The sequence below is a fragment of the Dama dama genome, chromosome 13 (assembly GCF_033118175.1).
Source record: "Dama dama isolate Ldn47 chromosome 13, ASM3311817v1, whole genome shotgun sequence".
Taxonomy (NCBI): Eukaryota; Metazoa; Chordata; class Mammalia; order Artiodactyla; family Cervidae; genus Dama; species Dama dama.
Window position 1 is genome coordinate 24600902 of NC_083693.1, and position 18079 is coordinate 24618980.

Below are 18079 nucleotides of genomic sequence, written 5' to 3' on the forward strand. Positions count from 1 at the left end.
TCAGGTGACATGATGAGGAGTCCTCACTCCCCAGCTCACAGCTTGAACCTCCCGGAGTATGTTACTACCGTCTTGCTGAGCACATCCCCTGCTCATCCTGTAATTAGCGACTCTATAGCACCATTCAATTCTCCATTTACTTTGGTGGATAGCTCTAGTCTTTGTTTCAGCTCATCATCAATCTTTTCGGAAACTTCAGTGCTGTCACAAAAGCTATGCATATAAATCTCCCCACCATGCTTCTGCAAATTAAATAAAATGTGTTTTAAGCTTGCCTCAAATGCAAAGGCTTCATGTAATTTATTTCCACACAATTCTTAGGGCTATGCCGAAACATGACTCAGCTACCCCCTAAAGCCCAAACTTTGACCATGGGGACAATCACTTAGAGGTGGCAGCCTTGTAGAGTGTGGGACACTCGTAACCATTCTGTAAATATGTGTTGGATGAGGTCTAAGTGGAGGAATTCTTCATATCAATCTTTCTCTTTTCATAAGAAATCTCTTCGCCATTTTCTAGAGAGATTTCCGTGCCAAGTTCAGGTTGGCTGTCGCTGATCAGGTTCATATCTAGCCATAGCTTCATTGACACCCATCAGTTACTAATGCTCTGCCCCCAATTGATTGTCCCTGAACTTGAGGACGATGGTAATCATTTTTTCATGGCTTCTAGTTTTGTGAGTTTCTTTCTGATTTGGGCAAGTTTTAAATGATCAATACAATAGAACTTCTCCAACAAATCAAATTGGCAGATTGTTGATGCTGCTCAAAATATGATCCAAGGACTGAGGCCATCCATAACCACCGGGGAGTTGGTTAAAAATGCAAATTCTCAGATCCCACCCCAGATGGGGTGGGGCCCAGCAGTGTGAGTTTTAACCACCGCCCCCCCCCCACACCGCCCCCAGGTGTTTCTGACACATGCTAAGGTTTAAGAAGCATTGTCCACCTCTCCTTTCTCCTTTTCTCCCTTAGTGCCAAGATCTTCAATTTGGAGGACAGGTGGCAATGTTCCCAGGTAAAGGTGGCATTTCCCAGCCTCCCCTACAACAAAGGGAAGTCCATGATATAGTTGTGGAAGTAACCAGAAGGGGCATCCAGAAAAGCAGGTCCAAGAAGGGCTGCCTCAGCTGGGAAGTGTAGCCCCTTTGCCTACTGCCTTTCCTTCTGCTTACCAGTGAATTGTGGATGTGAGGGCTGGTGCTCCAAGAGCCATCTCAGTCAATGAGGCAGCCTTGACGATGGAAACGGCACTGAAAGCTGAGCAGCTGAAAGGCAGAAGTCTGCTCCCAATAATCAGATTACAAAGCAGCCACACTGGCCATGGTTTTCAGTTCTGCATCCCCAGATCTAAATGTGGAGACTGGCACACAGTAGGGGCTCAGTAAGGATTTGTTCAATAAACAAAGTAAATGACTGAATGCATGCTTGCTCAGTCATTCAGTTATGTCCAACTCTTTGCAACCCCATGGACTGTAGACCACCAAGCTCCTCTTTCCACGGAATTTTCCAGGCAAGAATACTGGCTTGGGTTGCCATTTCCTTCTCCAGGCGATCTTACCAACCCAGGGTTGGAGCCTGTGTGTCCATGAATACATACCAAACCCTTTCACGTTTATACTGGTCCTTCCACATATTCTAGGTAAAGCAATCAAGTGGACTTTCAGTGAATGGTCCCAGGTTAAGTGTTGGTCATATTTTCCCATTCCTTGAAGACTATGGGAGACTCTGTAGTAAAATATGAGTGAGCAATTAGTCCAGAACTAGACCAACTTGGAACCCACTTGGAACCCACTCCAAGCACTACATGTCACCTTGGTTACATCATTTAACCTCTCAAGGTCCCCATATGCAACATAAGAAGGAAATGATTGTCAGCATGCTGTCAGCACATCCAATCAATCAAAGATTCCAGAAGAGACTTCAGAGTCTAGAAACAATCTTTTGTCTCAGTTCTTTAAGGTTTGTTTAATTTTATTATTATTTTTAATGAACTAATACAAGGTGCCAGGAAACCCTGGGAAAGAGGTTATTTATTACATGACCTCAGGGTCGTGTGCTATAAACGTCACAAGTAGGCACACCCCTTTCACTATTTATTTCCAGTAAAACAAAAGATCAAGAAATCAACATCAAGAGATGACACAATACAGCTGAGACCATTAAAAGCATCTCCTCCCAAACTGGGCATCATAAAATACATCACAAACTGCGAACAGATTTGCTCAACGAGGGACAGCCTCATCCTTCTGATTCTCCACGAATGCCATAGGGAGTTTCTCAGGGAAGAACGTGAAATGAAAAAGAAGCGCCTGGCCAGGAATACTGTACATTATCCCCCAATGACCTGCCAAAAGGACTATTTTTAAAGACGCACTTATCTCAGCAGGAGTGACAGCATTTAAGAAGTGGCCAGGTCCCAGTGCCAGACAATCTTTCATGGGAAAAGGCTACAGAGCAAGACCGTACCTTCACAAAGGCCTGCGTGATGGGTGGGATGGACATTGCCCTTCGTTGGCTAGATGGTTGGTGTACGGAGCCATAAGGATAATGCAGAAGTGAGAACTTGGGAATCAAATGGAGTTTACCCCAAATCGTGGCAGCCATCCCAACGCTCAAAAATGAATCGGGATTTAGATTTACAAGATCCATCCTAACTAGAAATGCAGGCTTTTGCTGCCTTATAAATTTCTTAAGCAGTAATTGTTCATCGAATTATAGTATCCCACTGAAAAAATCATGTTATAAGGGATGTAGTAATCCCAGTTTACACCGTTCTCTTTTATGAACCTAGCCAGTGTATTTTTGTATCACAAGCAAGTATATTACAGCTATGTTACATTGATCCTCTCATTATTGATGTAGCATTGATGTTAGGTAACTCCTGTAACGAACTGAGAGAAACACTAATACACAATGTTACATTTACACATTTGGGGGAGTCAGGATATCAAACCAGAGTTGATGCCTCTTTCTTCCCTGCACAGAGAGAAAATGGTGATTCAATTATCAGTGGGCAAGAGAAGCAAAGAAAACCTTTTAATTATTAAAACTGATCTCAGATCCAGGATAGAGAGGTGCCAGGAATTTACTTTTTCTCCTCTCCACCTTCTACTCCAGAGAATAACCAAAGGATGGCTGGAAGCTATCACAGGACCTAAGTGTTTCTCCAAAACAGAAAATAAATTCAACACAGCCATCTTTATTCTTCTTTAAATTTTTGAGGTTTCTGGTAGTGAAAGCCTGGCACTTTATAGAATTGAAAGCATCACAAATCAAAGGACTGGTTCTTGCAGACTGAGGTCCATTTGGCCTCAGGGTTCACCTCCAGGGACCCAGGGCTTATAGCTCACAGTCCCTTCTATGCAAGACAGTTCTGATGGGTGAAATGGTTGTTCTTTTTCAATGGATTCAAGACTTCAATCTATTACCGACCTTTGCCAAAGCAGTTTGTCCTGAGTTCCTCACCCCACCCCCACCCCTACCCCCATTCACGTTTCATACTAGATCTCAGGAAAATGTTCCTTGTGAGGACTGAAGAAAAACATATATGACAAGTAATGCACTCCCTAACCTCCATGCCAATGTCTGCTTTAAAAAGAAGCAGAACCGAGACGCACAGAGGAGATTTTTCATGGGATCTGACCATTGTAATAAACACAGATCGGGTTTCACTGCCAAGTTCACACTCTGAAGGCCTGCGGCTGCATTTCCCCACCCCTTCCTCCACCCCCAACGCTGTCCACCGTGTCTTATTCTTGCCTACAAAGAAGATGGCAGAAGCCACGGAACACTTCCCATGTCGCTTCCGGGTGAGCAGGCACATCAAATGCTAGGATGGATGATGGTGAGCTTGCGTTTAACCAGCGGTCTGTGTAAGAGAGGAAACAACTTCTCCCCCACAAGAAGAAAAGAGCCTGAATGAAATGAACAGTGCAACGTGAGTTCGTGAAGTGCATCCTCCTGCCAGCACGTTAAATGGCTATAAGAAGTTCTGCTTCCACTTCACTCCATCAGCCCCAATTTCCTGGGACCTCAAACACCAACTCCTCTCCAAATATGGCTAAATGCTGGCAAATACTTGCAGACACCATTTCTGCAAATGAAACCCAAAGACAATTATGTACAAAGTTAGTTTACAGAATGCCTATCCCCTTAAGTGTTTTTGACTCAAAATAGGAATAAATATTATTCTTCAATTTACCCCCTAATCATCATGGAAAACTTAGAGGACTCTTGGAGGGGGTAACATAGATTTCTACAGATATTGCTCAAATATTTGGTTTCCTATATTAGAGTATCTTCAATGCTACTGTGCCAATTTTCAAATGGAATCTATGAGGAGTGACACTTTAACTGCAAAAATATATGTATCGTATGTACTTCAGTATTCAGATGATGACTCAACTTCCCCACCAAGTCAATTTGTTAAGTCCTTGGGCTCCGAGGAACTTTACGGAGGAACTTGCGTGTTTCTCAAGTTCATTTTGAAATGCAAGACAGTCCTTGTACCTCACTTGCAGAAATATACACCCCTCGCTTAGTCTGTCCTCCCGCTCGAGGGTGTTCTCCGCTTTGGGCTGGGGACACTAGAAGCCAAGCATGGAGTTCTGGGATTCTACGGGAGGACAGCTCAGGAAACCCCTGAATCAGTCACCTGAGTTACAAACATATAGACAGCTGAAATGGGTGCTAAACTAGGGGTTACAAATTCAACTTTTCCTCCTGCGCTATCCAGGTGTCTGCTGGACAGTGACAGACAGGAAGTGTGGGCACAGTTGAGGTTCCCAGACGAGGTTCTTCCAACATTTCCTTTCCCCAGTAGGTGGTTCACATCAGGACCTGTTCTCGAGTCTCTGGCAGTCGAAGAGCAATCAGGCCACCCCCAACGAGAGAAGTGGCCGCCAGAAGGATGGGGACCACTTTGGTGATCCCAACGAAAGAAGCGAAGATGGTGTTTCCCAGGATGGCGCCAAATTTGCATAATCCGTTGAGGATGCCAAAAGCTGTTGCCCTGTAAAAGAAGGAGAAAGTTAACCATTCTGGAGGATACAAACTAGACCTCCGTAGGTGTATGGGACTGGGTTCTTCTCTTTCCCTGGTGGAGGAAGTAGAGAGCAGCCTGGATGGGAGGGGAGTTTGGGGGAGAATGGATACAAGTACAAGTACCACTGAGTCCCTTCCCTGTTCATCTGAATCTACAACATTGTTTTCTAATCAGCACATTGTTTTCTACCTCAACACAAAATAGAAAGGTTTAAAAAAAAAAAAAATAAAAACCCTGTCGGAGTGGATCCCTCAAGCAAATAATAATAAAGAAGTATAGTGAAGGTGTGGGAGGGAATTTTTTTCCCTAAATATCAAAATAACACATTCTTATTTTAGTCTAATTTGGAAACACAGAATAACATAAAGATGCAAGAACTTGTAACTTCACCACTGAAAGGAATCACCATTATTAACATTTTGGAGTATTTCCTTCCAACGTGAGTTGTTCACAGGTTTCCCAGGTGGCGCTAGAGGTAAAGAACACACCTGTCAATGCAGGAGACAAGAGATGCAGGTTTGATCTCTGGATCAGGATGATCCGCTGGAGAAGGGCACAGAAACCCACTCCAGTGTCCCTGCCTGGAGAATCCCATAGACAGAGGAGCCTGGCAATCCACAGTCCCTGGTCACAAAGAGTCAAACATGACTGAAGCAACTTAATACACACATCTGAGTACTGTGACATGAAGCAGAAAGTGTAAGTGCTCCCCATGAATAACTCCTCTACCTTCTTGTGACGAAGACAGTTCTGCCTAAATAGCAGGTCTCCAGATATAAGACTGTATTTCCCAGACTCCCGTGCTTCTGAGCTTAGCCATGTGATGAAGCTCAAGCCAATGGGATATAAGCACAAGCGGCAGTTGCTGAGAAACTTCTTTAAGAGCTTCCAAGAGTGGTCTTTTCCTACCACATAGCACAGGGAACTCTGCCCGATGTCAGGCGGCAGTCTCGATGGGAGGGGCATTCGGGGAGAATGGATACATGAATGGCTGAATCCCCTTGCTATTCACTTGAAGCCATCACTGCATTGTTAATTGGCTATGTGCTGTGTACTGAGTCGCTCAGTCATGTCCAGCTCTTTGCAACCTCATGGTCTGTAGCCCGCTAGGCTCCTCTGTCCATGGGATTCTCCAGGCAAGAATACTAGAGTGGGTTTCCATGCCCTCCTCCAGGGGATCTTTCCAACCCAGGGATCAAACCCAGATCTCCCACATTGCAAGCAGTCTCTTTACTGACTGAGCCTCCAGGGAAGCCCAAGAATACTGGAGTGGGTATTCTCCAATATAAAATAAAAAGGTTTGCTTTGTTTTGTTTTAAAGAGTCCTTTTTCCTTGCATCCTGCTTCCTGGAATTTAGATGGTCTCATTGTGGACCATGACTGAGGTCACAAAAGAGGAAGAACAAGATAAAAAGAGCTTGCAGTTCCTACCTTCCTACATCTGCAGTTATTAATATTTGGAGTCTTTCACTCATGGCAGAATCTAATCCCAATTGGTATTAACCACACTTCCCAGTGATAACTACTGTTAACCATCAATCGTCTTCTGACTCCATTTATGTACAGAGACAATATTCTAAGCACGATTGGAACTTTCCAGGAAAGAATACTGGACTGGGTTGCCGTTGCCTTCTCCAGGGGATCTTCCCGACGCAGGGAGCAAACCCTCGACTCATGTGTCTCCTGAATTAGTTGTTGCTGTCCTTCAGTAGCTCAGTCATGTCTGAATCTTTGCAACTTCATGGACTGCAGCACGCCAGGCTTCCCTGTCCTTCACCACCTCCTGGAGCTTACTCAAATTCACGCCCATTGAGTCGGTGATGCCGTCCAACCATCTCATCCTCTCTTGTCCCCTCTCCTAGTGCCTTCAATCTTTCCCAGCATCAGGGTCTTTTCCAATAAGTTGGCTTTCTACATCAGGTGGCCAAAGTACTGAAGCTTCAGTTTCAGTATCAGTCCTTCCAATGAATATTCAGGGTTAATTTCCTTTAGGATCAACTGGTTTGATCTCCTTGCTGTCCAAAAGACTCTCAAGAGTCTTCTTCAGCACCACAGTTCAAAAACATCAATTGATGCTTCCGTGCTCAGCCTTCATTATGGTCCAATTCTCACATCCATACACGACTACTGGAAAACCATAGCTTTGACTGTATAGACCTTTGTCAGCAAAGTAATGTCTCTGATTTTTATTATACTGTCTAGGTTTGTCATAGCTTTCCTTCCAAGCCACTGAGCCACCTTAGAAGCCCGTGTTCTGAGCACTAGTCCTCCCCAAATTAAGTAAAACTGTCTCTATTTCATACCACAAGTTTATGAAGAATATATATTTTTGTACTTTAAATTAGTTTTACAATTTTTCTATAACTATATCACATTTTATCCATTTGTGCCAACCCGAACTCCAGTCTTTTTGTTTTCAGAATTTTTTGGATATTTTCATATGTGTATTTCTCCAAATAAACTTTACAGTCATTTTTTTCGAGTTTCCCAGGGTGGGAAAAAAAATCTCATGGAGTTGTGAATGGATGCTTCAAAAGCTAAAGAATACTTAACATTTTTGTAATATTAAGTCTTCTTAGAATTCAGTAAGATACATCTTGACACATATTTAAGTCTTATTTTATATCTTTTGTAGGACTTCCCTGGTGGCTCAGACTGTAAAGCATCTGCCTACAATGCAGGAGACCCGGGTTCGATCCCTGGGTTGGGAAGATCCCCTGGAGAAGGAAATGGCAACCCACTCCAGTATGCTTGCCTGGAAAATCCTATGGATGGAGGAGCCTGATAGGCTACAGTCCACAGGGTCGCAAAGAATCAGACATGACTGAGCGACTTCACTTCACTTCATATCTCTCAGTAAAGTTTTATGATTTCTTCACATAAGTTTTTCAGTTTTCTCATCAAATTGATTCTGAAATATATTATGATTTCTTCCATTATTAAATGAATTTCATTTTTTAAAATATTTGATCTTCTTTAAGATCTATAAATTCTTATGTTAGTTTTATTATTGACCACCTCACCAAATTATTTTATTGTTTCTATTAGTCTCTTTGTTTACTTCCCGTAGGTTCCCTGGATTTAAAATCACATATTGCTGAAATAAAGATAACTTTCCACCTCTTATTTTTTGTAATAGAAGTTCTTTGATTAACAGGACAGGTTTCAAACACAGTATTTTGTGCTCTTCCCTAGCTACCTGTAATCCAATACCTCTGTCATCAATCTTGGGAATATCATTATTTCTGCAGAATTGCATTTACTAGCCTTCCACACCTTCCCTTGTGGTTCAGCTGGTAAAGAATCTGCCTGCAATGTGGGAGACCTGGGTTCTATCCCTGGGTTGGGAAGATGCCCTGGAGAAGGAAATGGCAACCCACTCCAGTACTCTAGCCTGGAGAATTCCATGGACAGAGGAGCGGGACAGGCTTCAGTCCACGGAATCACAAAGAGTTGGGCACGACTGTGCAACTAACTTTCACTTTTTTCCACACCACTTCACATTCATTTCTGGCCCAAGAGCCACTCACTTGCTCTCCTGAAAAATCCCCCCTCCACATACTATGAATCCATTTAAAATAGTGAGAAAGTAACATGGAACAATCTCCAAAATATATGCCTATGAGAATAAAACATGGCATAGAATGGCATAACATAGCATGTTCTCATCTTGGTTTAAAAGGGGGGATGGTAACATACACATAAAACACACAAACACATATACATATAAACACATACACATATGCATTCCTCTTTATGCAAAGAATATTTCTAACAAATACACAAGAAACTGGCAGTAGCTGCTGCTTCTGAGAGGGGAACTAGCAGCTTATGGTAGAAGAAAGATTGAACTTTTCATTGTAAATCTTTTTTTTTCACTGTCTGATTTTACACTGTGTAACTTTTTTATTAAATAAAGAAAAAATCCACAGAAGAAAAAAAATCCCACTCCATGAGAAGAAATTATCTGCTAAGTGATGGGCCTTGACCCTATGCCTTTAAACCAGACCTCTTCCTGTAGAGGTCTGGTTTAAAAGGCACTTACTCCTTGGCAGAAAAGTTGTGACCAACCTAGACAGCATATTAAAAAGCAGAGACATTACTTTATCAACAAAGGTCCATCTAGTCAAGACTATGGTTTTTCCAGTGGTCATGTATGGATGTGAGAGTTGGACTATAAAGAAAGCTGAGCACCAAAGAATTGATGCTTTTGAACAGTGGTGTTGGAGAAGACTCTTGACAGTCCCTTGGACTGCAAGGAGATCCAACCAGTCCATCCCAGGAGATCAGTCCTGGGTGTTCATTGGAAGGACTGATGCTGAAGCTGAAACTCCAGTACTTTGGCCACCTGATGTGAAGAGCTGACTCATTGGAAAAGACCCTGATGCTGGAAAAGATTGAGGGCAGAAGGAGAAGGGGACAACAGAGGATGAGATGGCTGGACGGCATCACCGACTCAATGGACATGAGTTTGGGTAAACTCCGGGAGTTGGTAATGGACAGGGAGGCCTGGTGTGCTGCATTCATGGGGTTGCAAAGAGTCAAACATGAGTGAGTGACTGAACTGAAAAGAACTTCCTAAAGACTGTGCATGAAAGAAAATAAACCCTGGGCATTCCTGCCACATTCTCTGTAAATGCCCTAACCATCCTGTCTCATGCCACCTTTATTCTGCTCCACCCTTTGTCTGTCTAGCTCTTCCCCTTTCTCCTTCATTTCCCACTGGCATGCCTGTTCTCATCTCCGTTTGGGTGGCACATACATAGGTTTGACCTTAGCTCCTCTCTCCTGGACAAGGTTTCCCCTTGTCCTTTGCATCTTGCCATCCAGCCCACTCTATCAAGCCTTAGCCTTCCCAAACCCAGGCCTATGCCAGTCTCCAGGTGAGACAAACTCAACACCCTAAGAGACATTTGGTCCATCAAACCCCAAGAAGACCAAGATGGTCCCCGTGGAGGATCTTGAGGCAGGCTGACTCCTGGCCAAAGGAGCCCAAGCAAGTCCCATAGGGAAGCGCAGAGAGGAGCTGACCTCTGGTTGGTGGGATACAGCTCCACTGTGATCACATCCAGCGCGTTCCAGGCAGCAATGCTGGTCCCACAGAACAGGCACTGCCAGCCGATCATTGCAGACTCGCTGTTGCCGAAAAACAGGAAGAAGCAGCAGACGGCCGAGATGAGCATGGAGCCACCTGCCCAGGGAGATCAGAGCAGGAAGAAACATGAAACCCATGTCAGACAACACCTGCAAAAGCAGGTTCATCTCCACACAAAGAGAGCACAGCTTGGACCCCCACATGGCACCCCAGCCATGGAATTAGAGCCTTCTGCATGGGTCACCAGAATGAGCCCCCAGGAAGGATTTCTAAATTCTCCCTCCCTGGTACTGTCCTGCCCAGAGTAACTGAAGACAAGGCAGAGAGGGTGGATATTAGTTAAGAAACTATTATATGCCAGACTCATCAGTGTCAGAAGATTCCATTCTTGGAACTTCCCCGATGGCTCAGTGGTACCAAATCCGCCTGCCAATGCAGGAGGCACGGATTCAATCCCTGATCCCAGGAAGCTCCCACAGGCCACAGGGCAAATGAGCCCCTGCGCCAGAGCCCCCAGGAGCCACAAATATTGAAGCCTGTCGCCCTCAAGCCCGTGCTCCGCAACAAGAGAGGAGCTCCCCCTTGCCGCAACTACAGACAAGCCGGCGCAGCAACGAAGACCCAGTGCAGCCAAAAATAAATAAATACTTGAAAACTTTTTTTTTTTAATTTTTTAAATCCAGGACTCCCACATTGCAGGCAGATTCTTTACCAACTGAGCCGCCAGTGTAAGTGAAAGTCGCTCAGTCTTGTCCGACTCTTTGCAACCCCCATGGACTGTCCATGGAATTCTCCAGGCCAGAATACTGGAATGGGTAGCCTTTGCCTTCTTCAAGGGATTTTCCCAACCCAGCCACCAGGGAAGCCCTTTACTTTTTAATTGAAGGATAATTACTTTACAATTTAGTGACAGTTTCTGTCATACATCAGCATGAATCAGCCACAGGCATACATATGTCCTCTCCCTCATAAACCTCCCCCCGACTTCTCACCCCAGCCCACTCCTCCAGGTTGTCACAGAGCATAGGCAATACTTTTTTTTTAATGACTCCATTCTTATGGAGCTCAAGTTCCATTGAGAACACAGCTGGACACGAGCTACAGAAGAACACTTGATCAAGAGCCCTGCTGCTCATTCCTATGTATGCCATCTGCATCCCAGATATCTAAGCTACCCTCCTCAGCCCTGCTCTGTGCCCCAGCAAGCTAACCCCTGTGGACAGCCTGCCTGGGGCTGGCTCCCTTGTCAGTTGCAAAGAGAAAGGGCTCAGGGTATTTCATGCCAGTTTCCAGCCTGCTTTATAAGCCCTTTTTGGGGCAAACGCTACATCCCTCCAGGACTATAGTTTCTCCCGGATGCCTCCTCCTCCTTGGTTCTAGCTCTCCCTGGGTTCAGCTACTGCTGTTTTCTCCCTCTGTCCCTGGAGATAGAGCCTGCTGCCCACTGTCACTAGTATCTGAGAGTCTCATCAACCTCATCTATTCCCATAACCCTGCCCACACGTGTAAATGCTGCTCCATCGTACAGTCTTCACCAGAACTATCTTGGGTGAACTCCTTTCCTCACCAGGACTCTGGGTGATACAGTTAATGATAAGAAATCCCCTTGAAAGAAGGCTATGTCGCATCCTACCCAAATTCAATACATCCAGCCCAGAAGAGCTCGGGAAGTCTTAAGTGGATACAGAGCAGAGATCAAGAGTATGTCTGGAAATGTGGTGGGAATAGTTGGCAGAAAGGAAGGAAAGAAGCAGGTCCCAACCAACCAGCTGGGAAACAGAGAGGAGTCCCCACCAGGGATCAGGAGCCTGGAGGGGTCCTCAGGTTGCCAAGGAGCCAAAAGGCTGTTCTGGCCTCCCCTGCAAGTGCCTCCCTGGGTGAGGGAGGGGACGCCTCTATCTGGAGCCTCGCCATCAGACCCAGAGCCGCCGAGATTCATGCCAAACCCTGCTGACGAGCTGGGGGATGGTAACTGTCCACCTGCATTCTGCTGATTCTGGGGAGGGGATAGGGTTGTGACTAGGTAGCATGCTAACGTCTTTCCAACAGTGAGGAGAGAACTAGAATGGGAGGAGACTACTATCTACTGGACCACAAGTGCCCTGAGAACTGTACCATCAACATGTATGCATCAAAGTGGCCAGCCATGGGCTTTGGTGTACAATATTTATTGAAAACAAAATATTATCATCAAAGAAATCAAGTGATAGGGAACCATTGCTGTTGTTCAGTTGCTAAGTCATATCTGACTCTTTGAGATCCCCCCACCCCACCCTGTCGCTGGATTGTAGCCGGTCAGGCTCTTCTGTCCTCCAATATCTCCTGGAGCTTGCTCAAACTCATGTCCATTGAGTCGGTGATGCCATCCACCCATCTCATCCTCTGTCCCCCTCTTCTCCTCCTGCCCTCAATCTTTCCCAGCATCAGGGTCTTTTCCAGTGAGCTGGCTCTTCACATCAGGGGGCCAAAGTACTGAAGTTTCAGCTTCAGCAACAGTCTTTCCAATGAAGATTCAGGGCTAATTTCCCTTAGGATTGATTACGTTGAGTCAATATAGAGACACTATAGATCCCTCTGGTCCCCACATCTTCCACTCTCATCATTAGTTCTTATTCCCCTTGTGATGGAGAGGCCTAAGGTCAACCCCAGCTGCCCCTGTGTGACCTTGAGTGAGACACTTAACCTCCCTGAGCTGTCTCACTTTCCCCATCACAGATGAAGGTTAGATATATTAATATTTACAAAATGCCTGGGACAAAATCTGACCTCTAATAAGCACTTCCTAAGTGTTAGTTGAATGAAATTTCTAGTTTATGTCTGTCTCTCCAATAGATCATTTGTTCCTTAAGCACAAGGATGCTGTCTGTCTCAGTTAGCATCGTATTCCCATTGCTGACCACACAGGCTGGTGGAGAACTGTCCTGGACAAATTAATGTTTATTAAATTGAATAAATGAGGACTAACAGGCTCATCAGGAAAAATTTCTTCTCTGTTGTTAACAAGGCACAATTCTGGCCAGAAGAGGGCACAGTGGCAGAGTAAGCAGGATAACTGATGCTCCGACAGACTCGACTGAGGGGTTGTCTGAGGGTCATGGGAAAGGCAATGTCAAAACAGGTCACTCACATCACATTGAGACATTAATTGAGCACCTGGCAGTTACTGGGCCCTGAGAATATAGCAGTTGATACACTGTACGCCAGGCCTTTTTCTAAAGTTACAAAAAGGATACTATATGAGCTTTTAACAATCTTGCTCAGAAATGAAATAGACATTAGTAAAAGATCAAAATATAAAGACAAAGGTCCATATAGTCAAAGGTATGGTTTTTGCTATAGACATGTATGGATGTGAAAGTTGGACCATAAGGAAGGCTGAGTGCCAAAGAATTGAAGCTTTTGAACTGCAGTGCTGGAGAAGACTCTGGAGAGTCCCTTGGACAGCAAGAGGATCAAACCAGTCAATCCTAAAGAAAATCAGTCCGGAATACTCATTGGAAGGACTCATGCTGAAGCTGAAGCTCCAATACTTTGGCCACCTGATGCAAAGAACTGACTCATTGGAAAAGACCCTGATGCTGGGAAAGATTGAAGGAGAGAGGAGAAGGGGGCAACAGAGGACGAGATGGTTGAATGGCATCACTGACTCAGTGGACGAGTTTGAGCAAATTTCAGGAGATAGGAAAGGACAGGGAAGCCTGAAATGCTGCAATCCACGGGATCACAAAGAGTTGGACACAACTGAGTGACTGGACAACACATGAAGAATGATGAACGGTAAATATTAGTTGCAGATATCCAGTTTGGGGAGTATGACAAGTTAGCACTGGAGAAATCCACTTTCACCTGGGATACACTCATGATGACAAGCAGAGACTCGGTGGTGAAGGAAAGGATGAGCTCTCTCCCCGCCCCGCCTGCTCCGGGTGCTCAGCCCTCCCTGCGCCCTTGGTTGAGGGGTGCGGTCCGTCGCTCTTGCTCACAGGGGCACGCCCCCCACCCTCTCTTCATCCACCCTCATCTCCCAAGAACTCTTTCAGCTACTCCAGGAGCTGACACAGAATTCACTATTCAACCCTAGGACTTAAAAGGCCTGTGATAGGAACTCACTTCCTGGGGACTGCCCTGGCGGTGCAGTGGCTAAGAATCCGCCTGCCAAAGCAGTGGACATGGGGTCGTCATTGGTGCAGGAATATCCCACATGCCTCAGGGCAACTAAACTTTTGCATCACAACTGTGGAGCCTTCGGGTCCTAGAGACCACGCTCTGCAACAAGAGAAGCCACTGCAATAAGAAGCCCATGCACACAGCTAGGGAGTAGCCCCTGCTCGCCAAAACTAGAGCAAGCCTGCATGCAGCAACAAAAATTTTTGGCAGGCCAGCATAGCCAAAAATAAAATTAAAAAGAAATAAATTTTAAATCAGGAAAAATATTACTTACCTGAAGTTATTATATACAAGAATGGATAAACAAGGTCCTACTGTATAGGACAGGGAACTACATTCAATACCTTACGATAGAGCTTCCTTCGTGACTCAGTGGTAAAGAATCTGCCTGTCGATGCAGGAGACTCAGAATCGATCCTTGGTCTAGAAACATCCCCAAAACCAGGGAGCAACTAAGCCCATGTGCCACAACTATTGAGCCTGTGCTCTAGACTCCGGGAGATGCAACTCCTGAGCCCACGTGCCATAACTACCGAAGCCCACGCATCCTCAGAGCCCATGCTCTGCAACAAGAGAAGCCACTGCAATGAGAAGTCTGCGCACCGCAACTAGAGAGTAGACCCCAGGCACCATTGCTTTGTGGGCAGCAACGAAGACCCAGTGCAACCAAAAATAAATAAAGAAATCATTAAAAAAAGAAAAGAAATTCACTTTCTTGTACAAAGATTGCTCTTTTCTTCTCCAAAATTGTGGGGGTTTTTCCCATAAAAATAGACTTGTCAGAGCCACTCCAAGTGATTTAGTTCAAGTGCCAAGTAAAAATATATGGCTTCAGTCACCTGTTTTTCTTCTCTATATTGTTATTAGACAGACCAACAGAGACTGCTTGGAACACACTATTTGTCTAGCTCATTACATACTAATAGTTTGAAAATTTAAAAAAAAAAAAAAAAAAAAGGCCGGTGGCAGAAGTGTCACACACTCTCATTGGAGCTAACAGAGGTATTATTTTAACCATCGTGGGAGAGAATCTCAGAGCCGTCAAGGAAGTCGTGCGGACTCACAAAGCCAGTGCTGGCCGAGACGGCCAGCTGACTCCCGCCCGCCAGTCTCTGACACCACGCCACCCCTGCAGGACCTTCTGCTGAAAAACTCGGTGCCTCCAACTCGTCCAGGAAAGAGGTCATCTTCGCTGGTTCGCTCCATCCCACAGCGTGACTAAGCCGTGACTCAGTGGCAGACCCCGAGCTCAGCACAGACATCACAGAAGTTAATCAGCCACTGTCTTCCCTCATCAGGTTTCAGGTCCAACCAGAACACTGTTGCTGAAGAGGACGCAGCTCAACCTGCTATGCCTGAGACATGACCATCCTCTCGACGAGATTAAAAAGCAGAAACCACAGCCATGTCTTGGGCTCACCATTCTAAATATTCATGCAACTACTTATTGCCAAAGAGACTCTGCAATTTATTTTGCATCTTTTGAGCCTTGCTGCTAGGATCTTGGAATTAATTTTTCCCGACAACTACATCCCTGGGGCCGAACTCGAGGCATGTCTATCAGCATACTGTCTGCTCCCCCTCCCCTGGCCTTGACTCATATTCTTTCTTCAATAATTTTATCAATTTATTTTTGGCTGAGCCGTCCGTGCTGCGTGGGCTTTTCTCTAGTTGCGATAGCGAGGGCTACTCTTCACTGCAGTGTGAGGGCTTTTCATTGCGGAGGCTTCTCTTGTTTCAGAGCACAGGCTCTAGATGCACAGGCTTCAGTAGTTGCGGCCCCCAGGCTCAGGCCACAAGCGCAACAGTTGTGGTGCATGGACTTACCTGCCTAAGGGCATGTGGCATCTTCCTGGACCAAGGATCGAACCCACGTCTCGTGCATTGGCAGGCAGATTCTTTACCACTGGGCCACAGGGGAAGCCCCTTGACCATATTCCTCTGTGTACGTTTTCCCTGTGCTGTGCTCAGTAGTGTCCGACTCTTTTGTGACCCCACGGACTATAGTCCTCCAGGCTCCTCTGTTCACGGGATTCTCCAGGCAAGAAACCTGGAGTGGGCTGCCATTTCCTCCTCCTACTCCCGACCCCAGGATGGAACTCGTATCGTCTGCATATCTTGCACTGGCAGGCTGACTCCTTACCACTAGTGCCGCCTGGGAAGCCCCACGTTTACCCCGACTCTGGGTGTATATATATTTTATTTCTTGTTCACCATGCCTGGCTTGTGTTTTGGTAATAAACTGCTGCAAATCTGGCAGAATGAAGCAAGGCAGACATGAGAACCTGCAATGCACGGAGCACTAGGAGATGCTTTGGGTACGTTGTGTTCGATTCTCACAAACCCCTGCCAGCCCATCATAAGTCTACTTATCTATAAGATGAGGCCCAGAGAAGTAAAGGAACATGTCCAAAGTCAAATAGCCTTTAGGTGATAGGATTCCAACACAAGCCTGTCCAACTCCAAAGCCCAGAATGTTATTGCTATTAAATAATAAAAAGTAACAAGATCTATTTATGATCATTGAATGAAATTGATCCTCATTTAAGAGCATTTTAGTGTATTTTTCCACCAAGAGGAATACAAACTGGGTATAGCGGACGTATTTAACATCCTACTGAAGTGCTAATAGAATACATAACTGTGACAGAATTGCTGAATCAGGAAATGAAGGCTTGTGCCCGACCGGGACTAGGGATCTCAGAGATCTCCAAGGTTCCCTGGGGTTTTGCAGACTTGGTTCTATACCAGCAGAATTCATCTTACCTACATGGTTTCCTGTGCAAGTTTTCTTGAAAAAGAAAAAGGAAAATCCTGCTGTTTTTCCTCCACTTTAAGCCTCCGCCCTAGCCCACTAGAACACAGACACGACATCCCTGACAACTCACCAATCATCTTGAGCCTTCCTACTCTGTCCATGAGCAGGGCAGAAATGATGTTCCCCGGCAAAACAGACAGACTGCCAAGGAAGCTGACGAGGTAAGTCAGGAAGTCGTTGTCCTGCTCTAAGTCCATGTGGCAGCCCTCCTTCTGCTCCAGAAAGGTAACGTTGATAAAATGACAGTTGATGAACTTATGTTGATAGAGGTCTGCGGAGAGACAGAAACATGTGGTTTATGTGAAACAGGGGGGAAGATTTGGGGCAGAGGCAGGGATTGGAGTTATGCCCCTTCCTTGGGCAAGCAGCACCACCCCTGGCAATCAGACAAAGTCAAGGTAACACGTGGCGATGACAAACCTAGACAGCATATTTAAAAGCAGAGACATCACTTTGCAGACAAAGGTCTGTATAGTCAAAGCTATGGTTTTTCCAGTAGTCATGTTTGGATGTAAGAGTTGGACCATAAAGAAGGCTGAGAGCTGAAGAACTGATGTTTCCAAATTGTGGTGCTGGAGAAGACTCTTGAGAGTTCCTTGGACAGCAAGGAATAAAACCAGTTGATCCTAAAGGAAATCAATCCTGAATATTCATCGGAAGGACTGACGCTGAAGCTGAAGCTCCAATAATTTGACCATCTGATGTGGAGAGCCGACTCACTGGAAAAGATCCTGATCCTGGGAAAGATTGAAGGCAGGAGGAGAAGGGGGCAACAGAGGAGGAGATGGTTGGATGGCATCACCGACTCAATGGACATGAATTTGAGCAAACTCTGGGAGATAGTGAAGTACAGGGTAGCCTGGCGTGCTGCAGTTCATGGGATCGCAGAGTCGGACATGACTTAGCAACTGAACAACAATAATAATAACATGGGGCAAGGTACTGATGTAGCA

At 45.4% G+C, this 18079-nt stretch overlaps 1 protein-coding gene across 3 annotated transcripts in view; it reads right to left on the reverse strand.

The window, feature by feature from the left end:
- Positions 1 to 3736: 3736 nt before the first annotated feature.
- The window catches only part of SV2B (synaptic vesicle glycoprotein 2B), a 229594-nt gene continuing 215251 nt past the window's right edge, over positions 3737 to 18079 (reverse strand). For all 3 annotated transcript variants that reach the window (XM_061158634.1, XM_061158633.1, XM_061158635.1), the window contains exons 11-13: positions 17197 to 17397; positions 10078 to 10237; positions 3737 to 5013 (exon numbers count right to left, since the gene is read on the reverse strand). In XM_061158634.1, coding sequence (XP_061014617.1) covers positions 4830 to 5013; positions 10078 to 10237; positions 17197 to 17397 — 545 coding nt within the window. In that variant the 3' untranslated portion in view covers positions 3737 to 4829. The remainder of the gene's footprint in view (positions 5014 to 10077; positions 10238 to 17196; positions 17398 to 18079) is intronic.